This window comes from Littorina saxatilis, linkage group LG2 (assembly GCF_037325665.1).
Source record: "Littorina saxatilis isolate snail1 linkage group LG2, US_GU_Lsax_2.0, whole genome shotgun sequence".
NCBI classification, from domain to species: domain Eukaryota; kingdom Metazoa; phylum Mollusca; class Gastropoda; order Littorinimorpha; family Littorinidae; genus Littorina; species Littorina saxatilis.
Window position 1 is genome coordinate 26,646,528 of NC_090246.1, and position 25,126 is coordinate 26,671,653.

At 39.7% G+C, this 25,126-nt stretch overlaps 2 protein-coding genes across 3 annotated transcripts in view; one reads left to right on the forward strand and one right to left on the reverse strand.

Annotated features, from left to right (window-relative positions):
* Positions 1 to 3,864: 3,864 nt before the first annotated feature.
* LOC138958620 (eukaryotic translation initiation factor 3 subunit L-like) lies at positions 3,865 to 18,800 on the reverse strand. Its single transcript, XM_070329829.1, has 19 exons — positions 18,735 to 18,800; positions 18,225 to 18,309; positions 17,510 to 17,654; positions 17,188 to 17,267; positions 16,749 to 16,810; positions 16,478 to 16,547; positions 16,040 to 16,113; positions 15,179 to 15,259; positions 14,721 to 14,811; positions 13,017 to 13,171; positions 12,452 to 12,622; positions 12,040 to 12,173; positions 11,571 to 11,670; positions 11,190 to 11,263; positions 9,872 to 9,929; positions 6,918 to 6,956; positions 5,839 to 5,931; positions 5,319 to 5,399; positions 3,865 to 4,806 (listed from the first exon to the last, which is right to left on the reverse strand). Exons 1-19 carry the CDS (start codon positions 18,762 to 18,764, stop codon positions 4,765 to 4,767), a joined length of 1,665 nt encoding a protein of 554 aa, XP_070185930.1. The 5' UTR covers positions 18,765 to 18,800; the 3' UTR covers positions 3,865 to 4,764.
* Positions 18,801 to 21,729: 2,929 nt separating this feature from the next.
* LOC138958627 (uncharacterized) overlaps positions 21,730 to 25,126 on the forward strand; it is a 38,023-nt gene continuing 34,626 nt past the window's right edge. For both annotated transcript variants that reach the window (XM_070329837.1, XM_070329838.1), the window contains exons 1-4: positions 21,730 to 22,238; positions 23,493 to 23,635; positions 24,184 to 24,255; positions 24,870 to 24,935. In XM_070329837.1, coding sequence (XP_070185938.1) covers positions 22,202 to 22,238; positions 23,493 to 23,635; positions 24,184 to 24,255; positions 24,870 to 24,935 — 318 coding nt within the window. In that variant the 5' untranslated portion in view covers positions 21,730 to 22,201. The remainder of the gene's footprint in view (positions 22,239 to 23,492; positions 23,636 to 24,183; positions 24,256 to 24,869; positions 24,936 to 25,126) is intronic.

Sequence of the window (25,126 nt, forward strand, 5' to 3'; positions counted from 1 at the left end):
CTCCCTAGGTGCCGCTGATGTGCACCTGGGTTTTAGTTTCTTGATTCATTGTTTCCTTTCTCAGATTATGGACCTCCCATTTATTGAATACAGCCTATATGGTGCAAGACCAGTTCAGTGCCTACTGTTCATCTGTAGCAAGCACATCATGCCAGTGATATTAGAGACTTGCTATTGCTCCTATGAGGGGAAGAAATGAAGAATGAAAAATTAACTGGACAGTTCCGGAAATTTCTAGAAGGTAAGGGAGATAACTCTTTTTTGTCTGTAGCAAGCACATCATGCCAGTGATATTAGAGACTTGCTATTGCTCCTATGAGGGGAAGAAATGAAGAATGAAAAATTAACTGGACAGTTCCGGAAATTTCTAGAAGGTAAGGGAGATAACTCTTTTTTGTCTGTAGCAAGCACATCATGCCAGTGATATTAGAGACTTGCTATTGCTCCTATGAGGGGAAGAAATGAAGAATGAAAAATTAACTGGACAGTTCCGGAAATTTCTAGAAGGTAAGGGAGATAACTCTTTTTTGTCTGTAGCAAGCACATCATGCCAGTGATATTAGAGACTTGCTATTGCTCCTATGAGGGGAAGAAATGAAGAATGAAAAATTAACTGGACAGTTCCGGAAATTTCTAGAAGGTAAGGGAGATAACTCTTTTTTGTCTGTAGCAAGCACATCATGCCAGTGATATTAGAGACTTGCTATTGCTCCTATGAGGGGAAGAAATGAAGAATGAAAAATTAACTGGACAGTTCCGGAAATTTCTAGAAGGTAAGGGAGATAACTCTTTTTTGTCTGTAGCAAGCACATCATGCCAGTGATATTAGAGACTTGCTATTGCTCCTATGAGGGGAAGAAATGAAGAATGAAAAATTAACTGGACAGTTCCGGAAATTTCTAGAAGGTAAGGGAGATAACTCTTTTTTGTCTGTAGCAAGCACATCATGCCAGTGATATTAGAGACTTGCTATTGCTCCTATGAGAGGAAGAAATGAAGAATGAAAAATTAACTGGACAGTTCCGGAAATTTCTAGAAGGTAAGGGAGATAACTCTTTTTTGTCTGTGGTCGCCATACCTCTGAGATGGCAAGAGGCAGGAACAAGATAGTGTGCACGTACACTCCCTAGGTGCCGCAGATGTGCACCTGGGTTTTAGTTTCTTGATTCATTGTTTCCTTTCTCAGATTATGGACCTCCCATTTATTGAATACAGCCTATATGGTGCAAGACCAGTTCAGTGCCTACTGTTCACCTGTAGCAAGCACATCATGCCAGTGATATTAGAGACTCACTATAATTGCTCCTATGAGGGGAAGAAATGAAGAATGAAAAATTAACTGGACAGTTCCGGAAATTTCTAGAAGGTAAGGGAGATAACTCTTTTTTGTCTGTGGTCGCCATACCTCTGAGATGGCAAGAGGCAGGAACAAGATAGTACATCATGCCAGTGATATTAGAGACTCGCTATTGCTCCTATGAGGGGAAGAAATGAAGAAAGAAAAATTAACTGGACAGTTCCGGAAATTTCTAGAAGGTAAGGGAGATAACTCTTTTTTTGTATCCAAACAAAGGAGGTAAAGCTAATGATAATGGGATAGCGAGCGTCTTAAATTGCTACAGGGCTCCGCTTACTCCCGGGCGAAGCCGGGGTTAACTGCTAGTCTTTTAATAATTGATGTGTGTGTACCTGTAAGAGAAAGACTGGAGACTGATGTTCTTGTTTTGGCAAACTTGCCTTGTGTGGAAGCTAAAGCTTTAAAACTTCAGACGCATTTACATTTTGACTAGCTGTTTATTGTTGAAATGTGCAGTATTTTTTCTTGGTGGGACGGAGAGAAAACACACACACAAATAACCCCCAAGACACACCTTTACTTTGTCAAGATGCGTGTTCACATAAATACATGTTTGCAAACACACGCATAAGAAAAGCCAGCCCACAAGCATCTACATACACGCACAAACACGTATGCTGTATATGATTGGAAAAAGATATGGAGCGATAAATACTAAAAAAAAACAAGTAACGGGCACACGTACAAATAACCGCAAAAGGACGAATACATACATGCACAACACGCACACACAGCACTGGAGCTTCAAACGGCGCAAGTTGATTGAAGTACCTTACTCCTTTGGCCTTGCTCTAGTAGGGATAGAGAAGGAGTCTTACAAATGGATGGTAGCACCATCGATTCGCTTCGTTTCAAGTTGTCTAAATGGTTTTCTGCAACCCGTTCTCGAATATCTGAGGCTCACGGTAACAAAAATGAAAAGTTTTCATTCCAAATAACTTCTTCTGCGTTCGTGGGCTGAAACTCACTTTTGCACGAGTGGATTTTTACGTGTATGACCGTTTTTACCCCACCAGCCATACGCCGCTTTCGGAGGAAGCATGCTGTGTGTTTTCGTGTTACTATAACCCACCGAACTCGCCATGGATTACAGGATCTTTTCTGTGCGCACTTAGTCTTTGGTCTTGTGCTTGCGTGTAAACTCAAAACCAAAACCCTCCAATTCCGAGAAGTTCTTCTTCTTCTTCTTAGTGATAGGTAGCCAACATCAGCATGGTGATGAATCTGCTACGCTTGGGTGATGTCCCAAACGTACGTTGTGTCCACACAAAATCAAGTGAAGTTTCACGCTAGTGACCATATCAAAAGTACACCACACTTCAATGTTTTCTTTATATGCCAGTTTATCAAAGGCCATTCACTTAATATCAGGATTGCCTTTGGGATGAAAGATTTCTTGAACAGGGATCACGTGACCGCCGCTCAAATAAGAGTACCCTCAAAATCGACCAGACAAAAACGGAAGGGCCCAATTAAAAATCGACAGTTTTGCCTATTGTGATTTTTAGTCGATTTTTAATAGGGCCCTTCCGTTTTTGTCTGGTCGATTTTGAGGGTACCCTTATTTGAATGAAGAAAGATGATTAAAATAAACAAAGAAAGAGTTGAAAAATGCTCTTGCTTGCACCGAGATTCGAAAGTCAGAACATTTGATCAACAAACGTGAAACTTGTGAACTGATCATGCATTTAAGCTAAGTCAATGTACACCGAATATGAAGTAAAACGTTGAACAGATGCAGAAGTAATTAGCATTTTTATGGGTGACATTTTTGTGCCTGTACATACTTCAGATGCATGTCGTATGCGCATTTGCATGTAAAGGAAGTAAAAACATTCTAAGCAGACTTGGTTAGTGAGAATTTTATATGTTCAGGCACCTTTAACATTAAGAAACAATGAATGAAAAAGTGACCATCGCTGTCAAATGACTTGCTCATTCACTTCTTGATGCCCAAGATGCCAGGAGAACAGTTGCCCACAGCTCTCACTGTTGTCTCATGTTCAGAAGGCTTATTCGCCTTTGTTTTAATGTTCTGGTACCATTTGGTTAGGTTGTTTGCAGTTTTAAAGTTTTTTCTTTTAGATATTGCATGTTGGGCTTATCGAACTTTTGAGCCTTGAGCAGCCTTCAATTCTTCATATTGTTGTGTGTTACTGCATGTACATATTTACATTTGCATTACACCTGGTCAGACTAAGTAACCCACACAGCCGACAGCGAGAGAATATCAAGTTTTACGCCCTCACAGCAAAGCCGTCAGGAGCATGTTCCCGGGTTTTAACCCGACTTTAGATGAGATACACAAGTGTATGCGTGTTTAGGTGGTATCAGCCATCTGCACTTATGATAACAGAAATGACCGAGGTCTTTTACGTGCCACTGTGGTGACACGGGGGTGGGAGATGGATACCGTCTCCATACCAGTTCACTGCTTCACTTGCAGACTACTTCTGTGGTGCAACTTCATGAAACCTCTCACATTTTATCCAAACATAACAATGACAAACTTTTCCTTCTTTAATATTTATTATTACCGACACAAGACAGAATTTAGAGAACAGACCATTCCAAGAAAAGAAAAACAAGAGGCGAAGCCTTCAAGGCTCACGTAAGAAATTGACAAACAGTAACACAAACTCGATCACTCCGTCAAACATACACACACAGTAAGCATAGGTGACACGGTGCAAGAGTGCGAGGATCTAGATCTGTCTGTCTGTAGCCTACTTACGGGGACACGACTGCCAGATGGCTAGATCGACACTGCGCTTTCGACAGCGCTTCCTCGCGCAGACACTGGAAACACGCTGTGCAGATTAACATGTAGGAAATCTCCTTTGGTATCTTCTTTATCTATTTTTCTGGAGCTACGAAACCGAACAATGTGAAATCATGAGTCATCTTCTCCGAATCGGCGAACTGCAGCTCGGTGATAACTGTATCTATACCACAATCCTTTATGCGATCTGACCTAACCTTGACCCCTGACCTGGTCTACATACCACACACTACACAAACCAGTCAGCTGTTTTTACCCCCCCAAAACCCCCCACCACACGTTTTCTTTGGATACACACTTTAACTACATACGTGCCGACGAAATGTTGATCATTGCTTCAATACTTTGAAGCTGTTGCTTGAATAATAACCAGGTAAAATTAGTATTTCGGTGTTCAGTCAAATGTTAAAGTTTCTACTACAGACATACATACATACGCACGCACAGACAGACAAAAGTTAGCATCGCATAGGCTACACTTACGTGAGCCAAAAATCACTTTCCATGCCATTAATTAAGAATCCAGCCTCATTCATATTCCTACACATGCACACAGTGTCTTTGATTCCAGTTCCTCAAAATTAAATAAAGATCCACAGATTCAGGTGATGAATTGTTGAACATATCATTTGGCTGCAACAGCGGTCTGTTGTAAATTTCTGGTGATCTGCAAGAAAACACACACAAAATCAAATTCCATGCAGCACAAAGTGCTTTACTGGCAAAGAAACATTCAGTGAAACTACAAGGCCCAAACCCCACTTAAGGTTAAAATGAGAAAAATTCACACTATAGGCGCTTCCGGAGTATCGGCGGCTAGTCAAAGCAAGTATACAGAGTGGAAATATGTTTGCTCTGGGGTTTGCAGTGAGATCAAAGCCACTGCTGGTTGGCCATCAATTACTGATATTTTCAGCTGAGATCAGAGGAGTGTTGTGTTTCCTTGTACTGGGATGTGGGTGATTTTCAAACAATATAACCATAATCGTTCAACTCATTGTCAAATGTGGAAATACATGTATCGATCTTTTGTCTAAATTGATGAGAATTATCTGACTCTGTACAGATTTTATCCTACAAATTTATGTAAGTCGCAAAAAAAGAAACAAAGAGTCTAGTTTTCGTTTAAACATCTCTACAAGGTGGTTCACCAGGAAGTAAAAATGTAAAGGTCCTCACCTCCTCAAACTTGTGAATCTGACGGATGAAGAAATCACCATAGCGACGCGCCACCTTGGTGTCCGCAATGTGGATCATGTTCTGTCAAACACAAAAATAACAAAATGTTTGTTCTTTCTCTCCCGATTTTGTCTCTTTTTTCATCAAAAACCTTAAAATACACACAAATGAAAAAGAAACAAATGCATCTCAACTACCCCAAGCTTAGCTCATCTTCAAATTCTCCAGTAAAACTTTGCAATATCTACAACTTTGGGTAAGTTTTGGTTGCTCACTGTCAAATACAAGTAGCCAGCAAACCATCAGAACAGTCTGGATACTTTGACAAGGCACAGCTAAACAAGACCAGCAAGCGTTAGCAAGCATAAAAAAGTTACTGTTGACTCAATGCAGAAATGAGAATCTGTTTGAAATTTTCAGTGCTTTCACCTTCCAAAAGAACTTGTACTCCTTTCAACTTGTAAATCGATCCAAAAGACAAAAGAAAAGAAGATGGTATTACTAGTCTACAGGTACTGACCCCATCCACGTAGAAGTCAACTTCAGAAGCTGACTGAAACTCCCCCTCCAGACAGCTGGTTCCCTTGGTCCACACTAGATTCTTCATTTTGTGCTGCAATACAAATCAAAATCATTGCAGAGACACAGACACACATCTGCACACACACACCTACACACACACACTGTATCTAAAGGTGACTGAGAACCAGGAGCTGAAAACAAGACTAAATCAATGGCTATCAACACATCTTTTTCTGACATATTTCCACATAAACTGCAAACATGAAACACAGAGAAACAGAAAACATTGTCATCATTTTCCCGAGTTTTCATTCACAAACATCTGGGAAATAAATCTCATGTTCCCCATGCAATAACTCGAGGTGGTGAAGGGTTTGAGCTTTCAGGTGAAACGTGGATTGTCAAAGTAAAAGCCAATCAGGCTGATTGTTTGATGTGTGGAACCATCGCGGCTTTGGATTTGTGTTTCCGAGGACAACGATTGTAAGCATTCACTCTCAAAGACCCAATCAATGTTGATAATTACCGAGGCGACTAATGGTCAATTTGCAACTTATCTCTGTAATCGCAAAATCCACAACGAAAAGTCATAAACACTTAAAAGAAAAGAAATATGTTCAACACTTACTGAACTCACAGGTATGATCGCAGCTCTGTACATTTTCAGACTGGAAGAAAAGCGTAAACAAGCTACGTTTGACGGCACATACAAGTTTGATGTGTTATCTCGTGCTATTGTGACGATGCTTTGTGGCCCGGAGTTGGATTCTAAAAATTCGTCTCCCTGTGGGTGATTGTGCATTTTGTTGCACAACCAAAATGATGACAAAAACGATGTTTGGTGGCTTGTTGTCAGACCAGCATTTTGTTGTTGGTCCTCGGGGAGCATATCGCCTTTTGTCTCATATTTATCAACCGCGGCCTTCGGCCTTGGTCGATAAAGATGAAACAAAAGACGATATGGTCCCCTTGGACCAACAAAAAAGCTGGTCTGTCAACAAGCCACCAAACATCTTATAATGTTCAATCATCCACATCTTTAAACTAGAACATAAAATCAAAAGGAGGTAAATTTACCTTGAAGCACATCAGTTGAGTACGCAGAGCCTCCTCAGTCTGCAAACAGAAAACAATGTCACATCAGTAAAACCAAAGTCTAAAAATTACTCCACAGAAAACATCACTGCTTGTTTAAAAAGGTCTACAACACACAAAAAGAACCCAACAATCCCCCCACACCCTCCCCCCAACAAAAATAAAGTTAATAAACAAAACACTATACCCCTTGAACCTGGCTTTTTTACATTTAGTCAAGTTTTGACTAAATGTTTTAACATAGAGGGGGGAATCGAGACGAGGGTCGTGGTGTATGTGTGTGTGTCTGTGTGTGTGTGTGTGTGTGTGTGTGTGTGTGTGTGTGTGTGTCTGTCTGTGTGTGTGTGTAGAGCGATTCAGACTAAACTACTGGGCCGATCTTTATGAAATTTGACATGAGAGTTCCTGGGTATGATATCCCTGGACGTTTTTTTCATACCTGATGTCATATCTGGCTTTTTGTAAAAGTTGAGGCGGCACTGTCACACCCTCATTTTTCAATTAAATTGATTGAACTTTTGGCAAAGCAATCTTCGACGAAGGCCGGGGTTTGGTATTGCATTTTAGCTTGGTGGCTTAAAAACTAATGAGTGAGTTTGGTCATTAAAAATCGGAAACTTGTAATTAAAATTATTTTTTTATTAAACGATCCAAAAACAATTTCATCTTATTCTTCGTCATTTTCTGATTCCAAAAACATATATATATATGTTATATTTGGATTAAAAACAAGCTCTGAAAATTAAAAATATAAAAATTATGATCAAAATTAAATTTCCGAAATCGTTTTAAAAACTATTTCATCTTATTCCTTGTTGGTTCCTGATTCCAAAAACATATAGATATGATATGTTTGGATTAAAAACACGCTCAGAAAGTTAAAACAAAGAGAGGTACAGTAAAGCGTGCAATGAAGCACAGCGCAATCGCTACCGCGCCAAACAGGCTCGTCACTTTCACTGCCTTTTGCACTAGCGGCGGACTACGTTCAGTTTCATTCTGTGAGTTCCACAGCTTGGCTAAATGAAGTAATTTCGCCTTACGCGACTTGATTCTTCTTCTAGTAATAGGTAATGGAGTGGGATGGGGTGAAACCTGATATAAACCTCATATTGGAAGAATAGGCAGACCTGTGCACACTCAAAACGCTCATCAGTAGTAAACAAACCATCTTTTCTTTATTTGGTGTTTAACGTCGTTTTCAACCACGAAGGTTATATCGTGACGGGGAAAGGGGGGGGGGGGGTGATGGGATAGAGCCACTTATCAATTGTTTCTTGTTCACAAAAGCACTAATCAAAAATTGCTCCAGGGGCTTGCAACGTAGTACAATATATTACCTTACTGGGAGAATGCAAGTTTCCAGTACAAAGGACTTAACATTTCTTATCAATCAATCAATCAATATGAGACTTATATCGCGCGTATTCTGTGAGTACAGTTCTAAGCGCAGGGATTTTTTAATTTTTTTAATTTTTATTTTTATGCAATTTATATCGCGCACATATTCAAGGCGCAGGGATTTGGATTTATTTATGCCGTGTGAGATGGAATATTTTTACACAATACATCACGCATTCACATCGGCCAGCAGATCGCAGCCATTTCGGCGCATATCCTACTTTTCACGGCCTATTATTCCAAGTCACACGGGTATTTTGGTGGACATTTTTATCTATGCCTATACAATTTTGCCAGGAAAGACCCTTTTGTCAATCGTGGGATCTTTAACGTGCACACCCCAATGTAGTGCACACCCCAATCTTTACAAACATTGACTATATTCTATGCAAGAAACACTTAACAAGGGTAAAAGGAGAAACAGAATCCGTTAGTCGCCTCTTACGACATGCTGGGGAGTGTAAACAAACCAAATTTCAGTAGTTTTTAAAATGTTTCAGTAGTTAGCTGTAACGACAGTTCAAGACATAATTCTGCTCACAAAGCACACAAACTGAATCACTATGACGCAGTAGAATGGGAATGGTGACTCCTCTTCACTATCTGAATCTCGCACTCTTTTTTTCTTTTCCATGTTTCACTTCAATCACAAGTTGCCACGCAGACGCTGGACGAACTAAATCTAAGAACAAAGACTCAATGCTGAGAACACGCGCGCTTCCAGTAAATTGGAAAATGTCTTTTCAGCGCAACGGCCAACTAATTGGTCAAAACATCTTAAAACAGAAAAAAAGTACAACACTTTTTTTTGGGAGTAAAACATCGGAATTTCGGAATTTTCATTCCGAAATTCTGATGTTTTACTCCCCCAAAAAAGTGTTGTACTATCCGTAGCCTCGTATTCTGCATATAAAAATCAAAGAAATTATGGAGAAACCGTAGATGTGCACAGGTCTGAATAGGTCACACAAAGAAAAATGACACCACAGATAGATGATTGAAATAAACTTAGCAAAAACATTATTGCACCAATTTTCTGACCCCAACTAGGATCTTATGTCTACATACAAAATGTACTTTGGGTAACATTTTGGATCATTACAGGTATTTACACAATGTTATGCAATCTTCCGTAAATTGTTTTAATACCTGTCACAGGTGTGTGGACTTAAAATTCATGACTGCGGATACATAAAAAAAAAATTGTTAAAAAGTACTGCCAAAGTTTCATTGGCAGAGGTTTGCTAGGCATGGAACTAAGAAATCCAAACTCTATATTACGACCCCTCAGAATAACAACTGAATTTTGGTTACATTTTCAAAGACAGAGGTACCACTGTAGCCTTATTTAAGCGGCGGTCAAGTGACTCCTGTAAAAGAAAACTCTGATTCAAAAACTGTCCAAGGTTACCAAGTGCCTTTAATGGCATAGAAAGTCTGAATCAAATGACACAGTAATGAATGTTTTAGTTGGAGTACAAAAATGGGTACAATAATTGTTTTGCTAAGTTTATGTATGTAAGCATATTACATACCACTTCCATGAAGGCAGCCAACTTGGCGATAGGCAGTGTAGTGTACAACTTCAGGTAACTGAAATCAAAACAACAATTTTTTCAAGATCACATACGCTAAACATTACTCTGACCTTCTCCAAGACCAGTCTAATTGTTTATGATTTAGATATGATGACATGCTAGCAAACAATGAAGCTGTGGGGCCTTCTCTGTTGAATTCATAAAATAGTGACTCTAAGCTGTTTGTTATCTCAAGAAAAAGAACAGGACATAGTAGGCAGATGCACTTATAAGATGGGTGCTGTAAATAAACTTTGCCAAGATGGATCGTTAATACAAGTGTATGGGTGGTGCTCCAGGGGTGCAACCTCACAAAGAAACTCAAACTCTGGCAAGATGCCGAATTGAAAAGCTCAGGGTGGTTGTGACCATAACATTCTGCTGCTTGAATCTACTATGGCATGTTTGGCATATATTACCAAGAAATATATCAGGGCCTAGTTGTTCAGTCTGGTCCTTTTAATTTTTTTATATTTTTTTTAGATACCTCGATAGTACTCAAGACTTTTAGCCAATCTTTAACAATTTCGGAGACAACCAACAACACCAGCTTGGTCAAACTGTGGACACTCTTTCCAGAGTTGTATTCAAAATGTGTTGTGCAATATGGCATGAAAATCTTTTTAGATTTGTTGTTAAAAATTACAGCTTTGTATACCATGTTTATTATCTTTTACGAAGTAATTATAGTTAAATAGTCTTTCATGTTTTTTATTTGTTCGACCTTCTTACGATTATGGAGTTTTATGCACTGCCTTTTATAGTTAACTAAATTTTTTTATTTGAAATAGTCCATTGTAGTCGGTGTAGGCCTTAAGCTTATTTTAATCGTTTGTCCAGTATTTAATTAAATTCTCTATTTTTGTATGAACTCAAATGTTTAGTGTTCTTAGTATGTCTTGTTAGGCTAAGTTCTATTTAATCAGAGTATGTTTGCGTGTGCTTATACCTTGTGATATTGTAAAGCGCATAGTGCTTTTAGTTATGCGCTATAGAAATCTCCTTAATAAATAAATAAATAAATAAATAAATAAATTCTCACATATATACATGCACATACTCGGAGGAGGGGACACCCTGGGGACAAACCAAAAATGTCCTTACGTTGCAGGTGGCCTGTCATGACAGACAGTATACTTTGGTGAAAACAATGAACAAATAGACAAAAGAAGGTGTCCTTTCTTGGAAAGTGTTCTCACTGCAGGGGCCTCACATTGCCGGTGCCACTGTACACAAATATATAGTAACAAAATCCCATGCTCGTAAAAGCACTCACCTCCTGATGGTAGGGATCTGGATCTGTTGTGCAACCTCCTCCAGGAACACACGTAGCTGTAGCTTGAACGGCTCCTGCACATCGGCAATCAGCATGAAATAATACTGACAGGAAATAATACATATAGTGCTCCGAGGTGGGACTCGGACAAGAACAAAATGTACAGAATTTTGGAATGGCAATAGCACAAGCCTTTAGAGAAGCTCCTGAGACATACTCAAATAGAGGAATTTTCACAGCAACAGTTTTACCTGACCAAAGATCAAGTGTGAAACCTGAAAGTACAAGCCATGACATAATTTTACTTAACTTTTTTGAGGCATGAAAATTACTATCACAGAAGTTCTTGAACTAATACAACAAGAGAGACAAGTATTTCACCTTGTGGAAGGTATCAGTCATCATGTCGAAGTTGGGAGGAACCGGCGACAGGAACTTGGGGCAGGCAAAGGAGAAGCACTGCTCAAACTCTGCCATATCACTGAAAATTTACAAAAAAAGAAAAACATGTTACACTAATCAGAGCAATGAAATGTACATACTGTATATGTTCGCTTCAGGTACATTTTTTATCAAGACCTGAACATCATTGTAAAAACAGATCTAATTTTAGGCTGTGCAAAACCTTTACAGGTGCCTTATACTGTTGCAACAACAGACCTCTCAAAAAAGACGATAAACCTGAAAAATCATGCTGAGAATGACCTGTAAGTTAAACCTATTGCCTCCTGCTCATTAACCCTTTAAACGCTTACCAAAATGTGAGGTAGATTAAAAAAAACTCTAGCCCAGTTCAGAGGACATATATCCTACAAAACAAAGGTCAGTAAAGAAAAACAAGGGTAGTTACCACTTCTGCATGCGAAGCTGCTTGTCAGCGTACTTCTCCCTCAGGTGGGAGTGCACACTCTCGTCGATGCGCATGGGGTGCAGGACCAGGCATATGGCCAGCATGGTGTACATCTTGTCATTGTTCTTCGTGATCTGCTCACAGCAACACACAAGTGTGCTTTTTGTCAACATTATTTGCATCATAAAAGGCTATAGTTTAAAACTCCAACTAGCATTAGTAAACACTTTTACTGAGCACACAATCAGTCATGAAAAAAAGCTTTTTCTTGTCAAATGTGTGTACAGACATGTTTGTTACTATCTACTGGAAGTTGAAAAGATTGCGCTTAACTTTCCATAAACAGATAAATGGTCTCCTTACACGTTACCAAAAATATGTTCCAATTCTTTGTTTAAAATGTGAAGCTGACCTGATCGTAAAGCTGGGCCCGGTTCTGGAACATCTGCTTGGTGCGCTGAATGTACAGGAGGATGTTGGCAAAGGTCCTGATGGCATCCTGGTAGCGCCGCATCATCATGTAAGCAAAGCCCACATAGTAGAACGTTGTGATCTGACACGAGGGTACGCGAGAGTACAGGTTCTGAAAGTAGAACATCCTGAATGTAATCAAAATTAAAACACAGTAATCATCCCACGATTTTCAGCTTCAAATCTGCTTGTCATGTATCAAAAAGTTACATTACTGTTTACAGCATATGGTGGTTACGTTTTTACAAATCATGGCAGTTCCTAGCATAACCTGGAGACTAAGTAGTAACGGGTATTATCATTGCTCCATCATTTAGTTTTTCCTAACCAATCATCTGACAAGCAAAGACAGGTTTTACATGTTTTGAACTGTACGTTTTTTCAAAGCTACAGAACAAAAGCCTGGATACACACACACAAAGTCAAATACAAAACAACAAAGCACCTCACACCACTTGCTTCCTACTGAAGCAAACATCCCACCGACAATGCACAACATGTCACACCTTCTTGTGGAAGTCAATGTTCTCCAAGACCTTGAGGGCCTGGTAGTAATCTCCCAGGAGTGAGTGGAGACGCAGAAGTCCGATCAGACTGAAGTACCCCAGCATCTTGTACAGCGAGTTCTGTCCAAACTCTCCAGACACACTGTCAGGGTCACCTGCACAATGTCAAGAACAAAACCTGAACTGCTGATCATGATCCCTAAATTAGAAGACCAATCAAGTTTCTTAACTGAGAGGTGAGGCCAAAAAAAAACAAGAAGGGCAAAGCCCATACGACTCACATGCTTGACCTTGACATTTACATGACCTTGACCTTCAGCTAAACCTAGCAATGACATCATACACTAAGAACTGCTTTACACATTTTTCCTACCAAAATACATGTGACCTTGACCCAAGGTCAAGGTCATCCAAGGTCATGCAACACAAAGCTGTTAATTCAAGACATAGGAAGTACAATGGTGCTTATTGGCTCTTTCTACCATGAGATATGATCACTTTTAGTGGTTCACTACCTTATTTTGGTCACATTTCATAAGGGTCAAAGTGACCTTGACCTTGATCATATGTGACCAAATGTGTCTCATGATGAAAGCATAACATGTGCCCCACATAATTTTTAAGTTTGAAACAGTTATCTTCCATAGTTCAGGGTCAAGGTCACTTCAAAATATGTATACAATCCAATTTTGAAGAGCTCCTGTGACCTTGACCTTGAAGCAAGGTAAACCAAACTGGTATCAAAAGATGGGGCTTACTTTGCCCTATATATCATATATAGGTGAGGTATTCAATCTCAAAAACTTCAGAGAAAATGGGAAAAATGGGAAAAATAGCTGTTTTTTTAGACAACATTTATGGCCCCTGCGACCTTGACCTTGAAGCAAGGTCAAGATGCTATGTATGTTTTTTGGGGCCTTGTCATCATACACCATCTTGCCAAATTTGGTACTGATAGACTGAATAGTGTCCAAGAAATATCCAACGTTAAAGTTTTCCGGACGTCCGGACGGACGACTCGGGTGAGTACATAGACTCACTTTTGCTTCGCATGTGAGTCAAAAAAGGTGTGGTTACGGTAACATAGCCAAAAAAAATAGCGTAGGAAGGTAGGCAATCACTTTTTTTTTTTTACTTTTTTTTTCTAATGTGTAAAAATCAAACCTACTTGACAGGGAAATAAGTGTGCGACTCGAGCGCTGTCGCTTTCATTGCGTTTTCTGCACTCGTTTTTTTTTTTTTTTTTACAAATGTAATAAAAAGTTACCGCAACCACACCTATTTTTTTTTTAGGCCTGATCATTAATTTTCTAAGAGTGTTGAAAGAAGCAACTACATGTACTTTGTTCCACCTTCAACCATCCAACAACCATATCCTGGTGGTGCCTGTTATGCCAGACCCCTATGATGAGAGAGCATATCTAAATACTGTAGAAGACACACTGCATTGCACTTTGATCGGTTTATACACATATTAAACTGAGCATAAAACTTACAAAGAGGATCCATGTTTCTTGAGACTAAAAATTGTAAACAAACCTTAAAGGATGCACCCCCCACCCAAAAAAACCCACTAGTTATCTCTGGAGTTTTGAAACTGCTGGAAATCTTCCAACCAGCAGAAAAATCTCATGCCTGGGCGAGTGCTATGGCTCACTTCTCATGACAGGTACCAACCCTCTCATAGCCACCCTAAGTACTGACCTCCACTAGCATAGATCTCCAGTTGCCTGTTGATGTTGGATTTTTCCACCAGCGAGTGCAAGACGTTCAGCACACTGTGCACGTTCCAGATCTGAAACACAAAGCAGTGTAACTCAAATAGTTCATTGCTAAAGCTGCGGAAGAAACGAGAAAAGATCTCTAAAGTAAATAAGTGACAAGAAGCTACGCAGCATTCACCAAACATTCCTAAGTCTTTACCAGTCAAAAAGAGTGCATGCTGATGAGCATCAACTAAATCAAGATCGAATGTTAACAAGAATTGATTTTTTGTCTCCTGAATGTCATGCCATTAGTTAGTTTGAAATTCCGTCACAGATAGATATCTAAGATTTTTTAAAAACACAAAACAAAACACACACTGTATAACCATACAAAACATCTTCCCTTATACACACTCGTGCCTGCCAGAAAATATGACCACCAGAATTACAACTGACCTTGGGGTTGGTCCTGAGCACCTCAATCTCATCCTCAGACTTCTTGCTGACTTTGCTGCGGTACTGGCTGAATGACTGGAACTGAAGATACAACAATGCCAAAAAAATCAGACACAGGTTTCACTCATTTGAAAAAATAAATAACCAAATAACATAACCACATCGGCCTTTACAAACTTTTAAACCATCATACCTTTCGTTTTTGGCTCACGTAAGTGTAGCCTATGCGATCGTAACTTTGTCTGTCTGTGCGTGCGTGCGTGCGTGCGTCTGTGCGTGTGTATGTCTGTGGTAGAAACTCTAACATTTGAAGACGTCACATTACATTGACGTCACATTATGACGTAAGAGGGTTAGACGTCACGCGAAGGAAGTACTGACAGTCTCGGTCATTATTATTTTGAGCGCGCCGAGACTAGTTGGCAGTCGTGTCCTTGTAAGTAGGCTACATGCAGACAGACAGATTTAGATCTAGTGTCTCGCTTTCTTGCACAGTTTCACCTATGCTCTTTCTGTGTGTGTGTGTGTGTGTGTGTGTGTGTGTGTGTGTGTGTGTGTGTGTGTGTGTGTGTGTGTGTGTGTGTGTGTGTGTGTGTGTGTGTGTGTGTGTGTGTGTGTGTGTGTGTGTGTGTGTGATTGAGTTTGTGTTACTGTTTGTCGATTTCTTACGCGAGCCTTGATGGCTTCGCCTCTTGTTGTGTGAATATTTCATATTCTCTATGATTAAACGTGTCAATAACAAACCTTTTAAGATTCTTGATTTAAAAACGTTAGCAGTCTACCTGTTTCAGATTTGTTGTCTTTCTTTCAGTAATCTTTCTGTAAAATTAGTGAGTTGAAATTATTATGTGCCACGGTTACCTGGTAAATGAACTCATCAATGATGTCCCACAACCACTGGTTGGGCAGTTCTAGAGGTACAGGGCCATCAGCATCTGAAATGACAACACAAAAAAACATGACCACATAAATGTCTCTTTCCTTGTTACCTACCCTGTCCGCAGATATGGAACATGAAACTGCAGGTGAGAAGAGGTATCCCTTTGACACCAAAAATATCATCAGTATAGGTGTGCACAATCCACATTATAAAGTTTTAACATACACAGCAGCTGATGCTTTTTTGCAAACCTTGTACTTCAATCTTGCAGAGAAATACATACACAGATGCTCAGCAAAGATGGTCTAACTACCAACTTGGAATAATTGGAACTGCACATTAAGACATCTTATGTTTCAAACCACTTGCTCACTAAATACTTCCCACAAGAAAGCTAGACAAAGGAATGGTGTGCTTACTCAGAATGTAGTTGAACAGGTTGCAGTAGTTGTAGTAGGACTCAAAACGCTGTTCCAGCGAAGGTCCACTCTGGAGAAACATAAAACAATACTGTCAAATACCGTCTGCTTTGATCCTGTATAAACTGTTTTTTTAACAAACATAATGGACCCCCCCCCCCCCCCCCCCTAATTTACCGCTTTTCCTTACCTAACTTTAACCCTAGTGGATTCTGAAAGTAGATAGCCGGTAACTGTCATATCCATTTACCAGAATTGAATTTGGACATACCTGAACACGAGCATAGACATGCCTGTAGTACAGCTCCTTGTACAAGATCAGGAAAATTCCATCTGTAAAAAAACAAAACAAAAAAAGCTACTTCAGTCATAAATACACTACTGACAAACTAAATGTTCCCACCAAATCATCAAATGTTCATTTTCTTAACTAAATATATATTAACAAAAGAGAAATGTGAGACATGTAAAGTGTTTTCTTTCCACCATAAAAACCTGCAAGGTGGAGGAAAAGGACAGTATACTGTAAGCTCAGCACTTCTTCCCTTTCTTCTAAGTCTGACAGGACAGATATGAGGTGTAATGGATCTTCAAAAAAGTACATAACTCATTAACTGTAACAGGATTAACTCCCCAGAACAAATCCATTTTAAACAACGCTGCATTTCCCTGCTACAGTACCAAGTTGAAGTTCAAAAATATCAACAAACCGTTTCCAACGATAGGAGCTATAACGTCTGCCTCAGGCCAGGGTGTGTTCTTGAAGAAACGGTCAGTCAGCTTGTTGAATCTGCACATTTGATCAATTATGAAAAAAGACAACGTGTAATTCTCTGCAAGACACACTGTTAGGTCACTGTTTTAATGTTACTTGCGCAATAAGTTAACAATCACATCTAAACACTTGAAAGAGGTTTTTCTGTTTACAAAACACATTTAATATCAAATAACTTAATAAGCAAGCACTCTTTACAATTTGTATTAATCACAAAAAGATACAAGCCTATTCAGAGCAAAACACACTAAACTCACCCATTCTCATAGCAGTTCTGCACCTCAAAGAGGTTCTGATCATTGACACTTTTCTGAAAGAAGACCAGGAAATTCTTGATCACTTCTGGCACAATGTAGCTGCTCTGGAACTGACGTTCATACTCCATGTCCTGGCGTGGGTCGCCTGAAGAAAATAAAACAAATAGGTAGTATAGAGCAAAATTCAAAAGAAGGATATTTTCATATAACTCTAAAAGCACATAAAACATAACAAAATTAAAATAGTCAGCATTCTAATTTCCATTTAACCGATGAAGCGGCGATTCAAATTGGTGGCGATTATATTGTGCAAAGTTCCTCCCATTGAATTTGGGATGTTATGCTTATGTTCTGAGTAAGAAAGCTCTAAAACATGCATCATGTGTGATGCCATCTCATCTAAATTATCAATTTTGACATTTGCTCATCACGTTCATACATTTAAATTATAATGAGCAACACTAGTTTGGGTAGTAAAATTAATCTTTTGCACTACAGTATCAAAAAAGGTTCAAATTCAAGAACAAATTCAGTTGAAAGATGTTACATATGATGTATATCAGTAGAGAAGACAACCTGATACTTGACTGATGTCAGAAAATTGTGTCAAATTAGTAACCCCAAACAGCAAACACTGTCCGGTGTGTATGTGATTGGCTATTTCAGTATTTGGGGGATGAAAGTGGTCGCATTCGATCCCTTCAGCAATACTGACCTGTATGCGATCCATCATAGTCATGTCCCCCTCCTCCACCACTGCCGCCTCCTCCTCCTCCTCCATAGTACCCAACATAATCGTACTGAAAATAAATAAATATAAGGCAAGGAGTAAGCACACATAATGACATATGGAAGAACAATAGCTGACTGAAACAACCTGGAAGAAGAGACTGTCAAGAAAGCATCAGTTGACAGTTTTCGTGCTGCCTTATTAGAAGGCAGTACGAACCCAAATTAGTGCTCTTTCCAGTTCCGCCGGTACTAAGCCAAAGTTTGGATTCTGCCGGCATTACAGAAACAGATACAGATACAGGACGTTGAATTTTGTTTGACACAGACAATATGAATAAATGCCCAAACCGGCTTTCGGAGTTCAGGTGATTATACCGACAAGGTAACACACCTTTGCAAGTTTTAGACAGAAATACAGTTGAAATTAAACAAGTGTTCTTCAGTTACGATCTCCTGACTCATAATTTGATAGATGGCCGTCTAAATTGCTTACATCTGCGTCCATTTCGGCGTTCGCCCACATGTTGATGTCCAAAATGGCTAACAGTACACTCTTTCTATCTTCAGGGTTAAAAGAGTTACACTGAGAAATTACTCCCCTTGATACCTTCCCCTCCACTGGACTTGACTTGACTTGATCAAAGCAAATCAAATCAAATTTTATTTTATTTTACGAGGGTTGTGGCACAAGCGTTATAAACGAGCTTCTTTTCAACCAGCCCTCGCCTCCAATCACATACATACACGGACATTCACATGAAAAGTGAAGAGAAGAAAACTGCTTGAAAAGCAGAAAATAAACTTGAACTGAAGTCACAGGAATATGTATGTATACAAAAATGGCTTTACACAAATACTAAGCGTTATATATATGTACAGTTGTGAAAAATGACTGAAAATCATGCTTGAGCAAATGTGTTATCAACACTTAGAGATATTATATATAATGAAACACTGATGCTATGGATACTGACATGTATATGAAACTGAATAGATCACCCAAAACGAAGTCTTCCATCACCGTGATTTTTCGCAATTTGACAATAAATACAACGAAAGGTGTTTTGAAACTCATTGGGACTCCAACAAATTCCGGAAGAGAGTTCCATACGACATTGCCAGAATAAGGTAAACTTGACTTAAAGATATATCTGTCCGGCTTGGAAAGGGAACATTAAACTTTGCTCAGCCGGTTTCGGTTTGACTTGAAATAGTGCAATCAGTGACGAAAGCACGTGGTGCACGGCCGAAGAAGATTTTGTGAAGGAGCACGCCTTTATTTAATTTAGTTCTTGCTCTTAGGCCAGAGATAAACTAAGCACTGAGTCGCAGCCGGTTTTCAATTGCTTCGTGGTCTTTGTTTCTTGAACGTGACACCATAGCGTCTTGATTTTGGGGTATTGACTGCGCTTTCCTTTGATATGTCCTAACTAGTTGAGCTATCAAACACGTGATAGTCGCTGATGAATGAATTAATTTGGTTTTTCCGATTAAGGTACATGCTGTGACTCAGTATTGGACTTGACCTGGCATGCCCGGCTACCCGTGTACGTATGCCGGGTTTGGTTTTGATTTATCTGCTCAGTAGGGAAAGTAGATATCCGCAAAATATTAATTATGGCCGCCACTTGCATTTCATATTTTCCAAAATATCTACTTCCTCTAGCAGATGATAAAAACGCAAAAATAATCAAACACCTCAAGGACTGTGCACGGCCTTAAAATAAGTAGTACTCACGGTAGACTATATCTAATCCGGCACACACGGGTACGCACTGACTGACACCATTGTTGATGGTTATCTGACGTTGATATAAAGACTAAACGAGCCCAACGTCGATGGAATGAATCACACACAGCGTTTATTACTCAGTCCAATACATGTACCATTTGTTTAAAGGGGAACAGACTGTTAATTACTTCTGCTGATAACTTTTCTTCTTTTTACATTTAGTCAAGCCGTTTTGACTAAATGTTTTAACATAGAGGGGGGAATCGAGACGAGGGTCGTGGTGTATGTGTGTGTGTGTGTGTGTGTGTGTGTGTGTGTGTGTGTGTGTGTGTGTGTGTGTCTGTCTGTCTGTCTGTCTGTGTGTGTGTGTAGAGCGATTCAGACTAAACTACTGGGCCGATCTTTATGAAATTTGACATGAGAGTTCCTGGGTATGATATCCCCGGACGTTTTTTTCATTTTTTCGATAAATATCTTTGATGACGTCATATCCGGCTTTTTGTAAACGTTGAGGCGGCACTGTCACACCCTCATTTTTTAATTAAATTGATTGAAATTTTGGCAAAGCAATCTTCGACGAAGGCCGGGGTTTGGTATTGCATTTCAGCTTGGTGGCTTAAACACTAATGAGTGAGTTTGGTCATTAAAAATCGGAAACTTGTAATTAAAATTATTTTTTTATTAAACGATCCAAAAACAATTTCATCTTATTCTGCGTCATTTTCTGATTCCAAAAACATATACATATGTTATATTTGGATTAAAAACAAGCTCTGAAAATTAAAAATATAAAAATTATGATCAAAATTAAATTTCCGAAATCGTTTTAAAAACTATTTCATCTTATTCCTTGTCGGTTCCTGATTCCAAAAACATATAGATATGATATGTTTGGATTAAAAACACGCTCAGAAGGTTAAAACGAAGAGAGGTACAGTAAAGCGTGCTATGAAGCACAGCGCAATCGCTACCGCGCTAAACAGGCTCGTCACTTTCACTGCCTTTTGCACTGGCGGCGGACTACGTTCAGTTTCATTCTGTGAGTTCCACAGCTTGACTAAATGTAGTAATTTCGCCTTACGCGACTTGTTTTTCTTTTTTTCACCGCATAAACTAACGAAATTCAATTCTTCCATGCTTTATCCAAATAGACAGAACTGCTCTGACCCTGCCGGAGTTGATGTTGATGTTTAAGTCAGATGATTAAAACCTTGAAACTGACTTGATTTTAAGCTCGATCTTCCTGGACATGTAATGAGATTTAAAAGTTTCTGTTCAAATTGAAAGTTTACCCCCATATTTTCAACTGTTGTTGTTGTTTTGTTGTTCTAGACTCCGACCCCGCCCCCACCCCATCCCTTGTTTAAATAAATAGTTTTTCTCAAAGGCATATTTTCTGCGGCTGGAGAATCTTTGCGGGTCTCAGTCTGACATCTAGGGCAGTCAAAAGTCGTGTGGCTCAGTTGTTGTCGTGTGTGCTGTGAGTTTTTTGTGTGCCTGTGTTCTTAGTCCAGTTTGCTTTACCCGGCGGCGTCACGCGTGTGTGACGCAGACATCGTGGGAAAATAATTAGCCTATACGAAGATATCAAAATGTAAAGCCAAATGCAAAACTTTTAGTTAGAACTATTTAGACAAACTTAGGCGATGGATAAATGCAACATTTTCCCGGCAGTAAGACTGCCAACAGTGCACATCCGTGTAGCCTATAATTTTGTTCATGCCGAATGATCCAAGGACGTGTCACTTATTTTCCAACCCACTTCGGCAAACCTTTGTCTTTCAAGTACAGTCTAACCATTCATCCGGCTGGTTCAGCGACAGCGACAATTTGACAGTTTCTTCCGTATACATCGAAAAGCCTCTCAACGTCTCTTCGTTTCGTACGCAGCGAACTTTTACCAAGAGAAGGCTGACTCAGTCTCTTACACGCATTCAGTGAATATCAACTTGACAGAAGTACATTATGATTAGAAGTAACCGTGAGTGACACACAAAACTGAAAACTGACCGCTGCCGCCTGTGATTATGATGTAGGTCTGTATCATACACCCAGGACAGTAAACTAGGATTGGAAAAGTGGCGATAACACTGAATTGTTATCTATCTACGCGATTCGTCATGTGTTCCTTTCGCTGATGTGATTCGGGCTTGCTGAAATATAGTTCGTTCTTCATTTGTTCAATTGTTTCGTCGGATGTGAAGGAAGACTGAGGGACATTTGCCACAATGAGATTATTCGTCGCTGCCGTTATTTTTGTTACAGGTATCTGTCTATCTGTTTATTTATCTATTGATGAGTTTACCAGATTTATATGCCCCTTTATTGATTGCTTTCTTTCTGTTTAACCCGTTTTCGGATACTTGTAATTGTCCTGTAATTTCTCAGGACCGTTGTCTGAATGTTAAATTCAACACTCACTATATTAGAATCTGTTTTTAATCCCTCAGGTTCATCACAGCATTTTAACAGTCCTCCTCAGTGTACGCTTTCATTCAAGAATCAATGCGAGCACATGGTTTAGGCCTGTTTTTTGAATATGTGATGAAATAAGAGTCACACACACACACACACATACACACACACGCACACACACACACACACACACACACACACACACACACACACACACACACACTGATGTGATGAAACTGAGTGAAGTCACACACACACACACACACACACACACACACCCCGGCCGTGCACACACACCACACATGATGACACACACACACACACACACGGCACACACACACACACACACACACACACTGACACCGTGGGACACACACCGTGCACACACTTTCACATTTGCAGTATCTTCCTCCCCAATAAAGTCGCAAATTAAACTTGCGTAACACTTATACAGATGTATACATATATCATTGTATTAACGGTGAGACTTTGACCCAATGAGATAGTTGTATCAGCACAGCGCTGTCATGTACCACGTCGCAAGCCGGCCTGATCAGACTTGCTGAAGCCAGGCCTTTTATCACTGATGCAAAGTGTACACTGATTTCAGTGTGAGTTCGAGCTCGACGTAAACGTCTATATTTATATAGGCCTACTCTTTAATGATTTACCTCGTTAATTCTTGTAACCCCCCGAGTCGTTATTTGTACAGCTCTGTGTTGTTGGCGTCATTCTTGAGTCCCTGCACTTTAAAAACCCGAGTGTGTTTAAGAACACGAACAAAAAAGTTTCTTTTCGACATTTTTTTGGGGCGAGAATGCATAATTATGCCACAAGGGAACCGATTTTAACTTTGCCTCGCCACCTGTGTTGTCTACGACATGACAGTGACCAACCCCAATCCCCGCCCCCCGACCGTTTTTCTCGATTGTATTACACTGATCTTATCTTGTTTTATGTTTATTACTTTTTATTTTATGTAATTGTTTTAATTTTATGTTATGTTATGTTATTTTATGTTATTTTTAAAAAATTATTGTATTCATTCATTCATTCGTTTGTGGAGATATGTATATACCTAGAGCTTATCACATTTCGCTTCAGCCCAAGCGGCCTCGCTGGGTTCCGACAAGTGCACGTGGGGCCCGTCCTACTGGTGCAGTTCTATCAGCTCGGCCAGCACGTGCCAGGCCTTCAAGCACTGTCTGGACAGCGTCTGGAAACACAAGCTGCTCGATGTTCAGCAGGTATATTCAATACACCACAAGCACATGATCTTAGATAATATACCTGTGAATACACTCAAGTTATATCGGCGTATTTTATTGGAGGAGGTATGGCACTACTGTAGTTTTACAGATATGACGGTCAGGGCTCGGCCGGGACAAACCAGCTATGAACCAGTCGTGACGTATGGGTGCTAGTGACAGTTCTTGTGTGTGTGTGTGTGTGTGTGTGTGTGTGTGTGTGTGTGTGTGTGTGTGTGTGTGCGTGTGTGTGTACGTATGTGTGTGTGTGGGGGGGGGAGAGAGTGGGGGGGGGGGAGGGGGTAAAGTGGGATTAGCTGGGTTGGTTAGGAGGGTTCAAGTAGTATGAATACTGCTACTGATGCACACGTGCGTAAGTGTACGTGAGTGTATGTGGCTACATTTTGTCAGTGTGCATTCGGCTTACAAAAATTAAAAGAAATGTTCTTAAGGGGTTCAGACAGTTAACACTCTTTTCTTAGATCAACGGGTAAGCCTGCATACAATCAGCGAGCAAGGAAAACAGATTGAATTAATTTTGTTTTCAGACAGAGACTTGCCTATTCAGCCAGAAGTTGGTGGAGACGATTAGACGTGTCCTATCCTTCAAGAATGGAAACGTAAGAAAAACAAACATTTCGGTTAAAGTCTTTACATTCTTTTCTTCATTTTTCGTTATATCTGTTGTGTGTCGTCGTCGTCGTTGTTACTGCTGCCTCCCCCCCCCCTAATGGACATTAATTTTAGAAGTAGCACCATCATTACTGTTCGGCTATTCTTGACAATAAACTGTTATTAAGGTAACATTTGGACGGATTTTTTGAGACAATAGACATGCACATTCTTCGGGGGCATTTGCCTGTGCCGTTTTTCTCTCAATAGTTTTTATAGCGGTTTTCGATGACGTTATTATTGTGTTTAAACAAAACCATAAGGTGGCACTGCTTTTTGTTTTAAATTTTTATCAAGTAGTCTTTAAAATTGGTCCGAACCATAGTCCTCTCTCTCCCTCACTCCCTCCATCTTTCTCCCTCCCCTCTCTCTCTCCCTCCCCTCTCTCAGTGTCTCTTATTTTGTTGTGACTTTCTTTTCCGGTTGACATTGATCGATCTGCGATATGTTCTTTCTTTTTTCGATTCACTCACGTTACTCACAGACACATACTGTTCAGACCTAATACTGAAGACGACAGGTTGACTAAATGTTTCAATCACGATTTTGTTTGTTTGTTTAGGAACATGCGACTCACCTTGTGGCTTCCATGTGCACCTTTATTAAAGAAGATGACATGCGGAAAGAGGTATGTAACTTGAACATGAAACACTACTTTAGACAGATGTTGGTTTCAGTGCAAACAAACACAAAGAGCTTGTGGTGATCTGACGTGATCAGTCGCTCATAGCATTTACGTATATTGCATGATGCTGTATGAACAAATTATGTTACATCTTTTTGGCGAATATGTGACATTTGATTGTGTATAAAAAGCAA

Excerpts from the sequence above, each read along its gene's own strand:
- LOC138958620 (XM_070329829.1), bottom strand. The coding sequence starts at position 18,764 with ATGTGGGCGAACGCCGAAATGGACGCAGAT. Across the intron at positions 17,268-17,509 it reads CAGAACTGCTATGAGAATGG|ATTCAACAAGCTGACTGACC; the intron begins GTGAGTTTAGTG and ends TCAAATGTGCAG. Across the intron at positions 4,807-5,318 it reads AGATTCACAAGTTTGAGGAG|ATCACCAGAAATTTACAACA; the intron begins GTGAGGACCTTT and ends GTTTTCTTGCAG.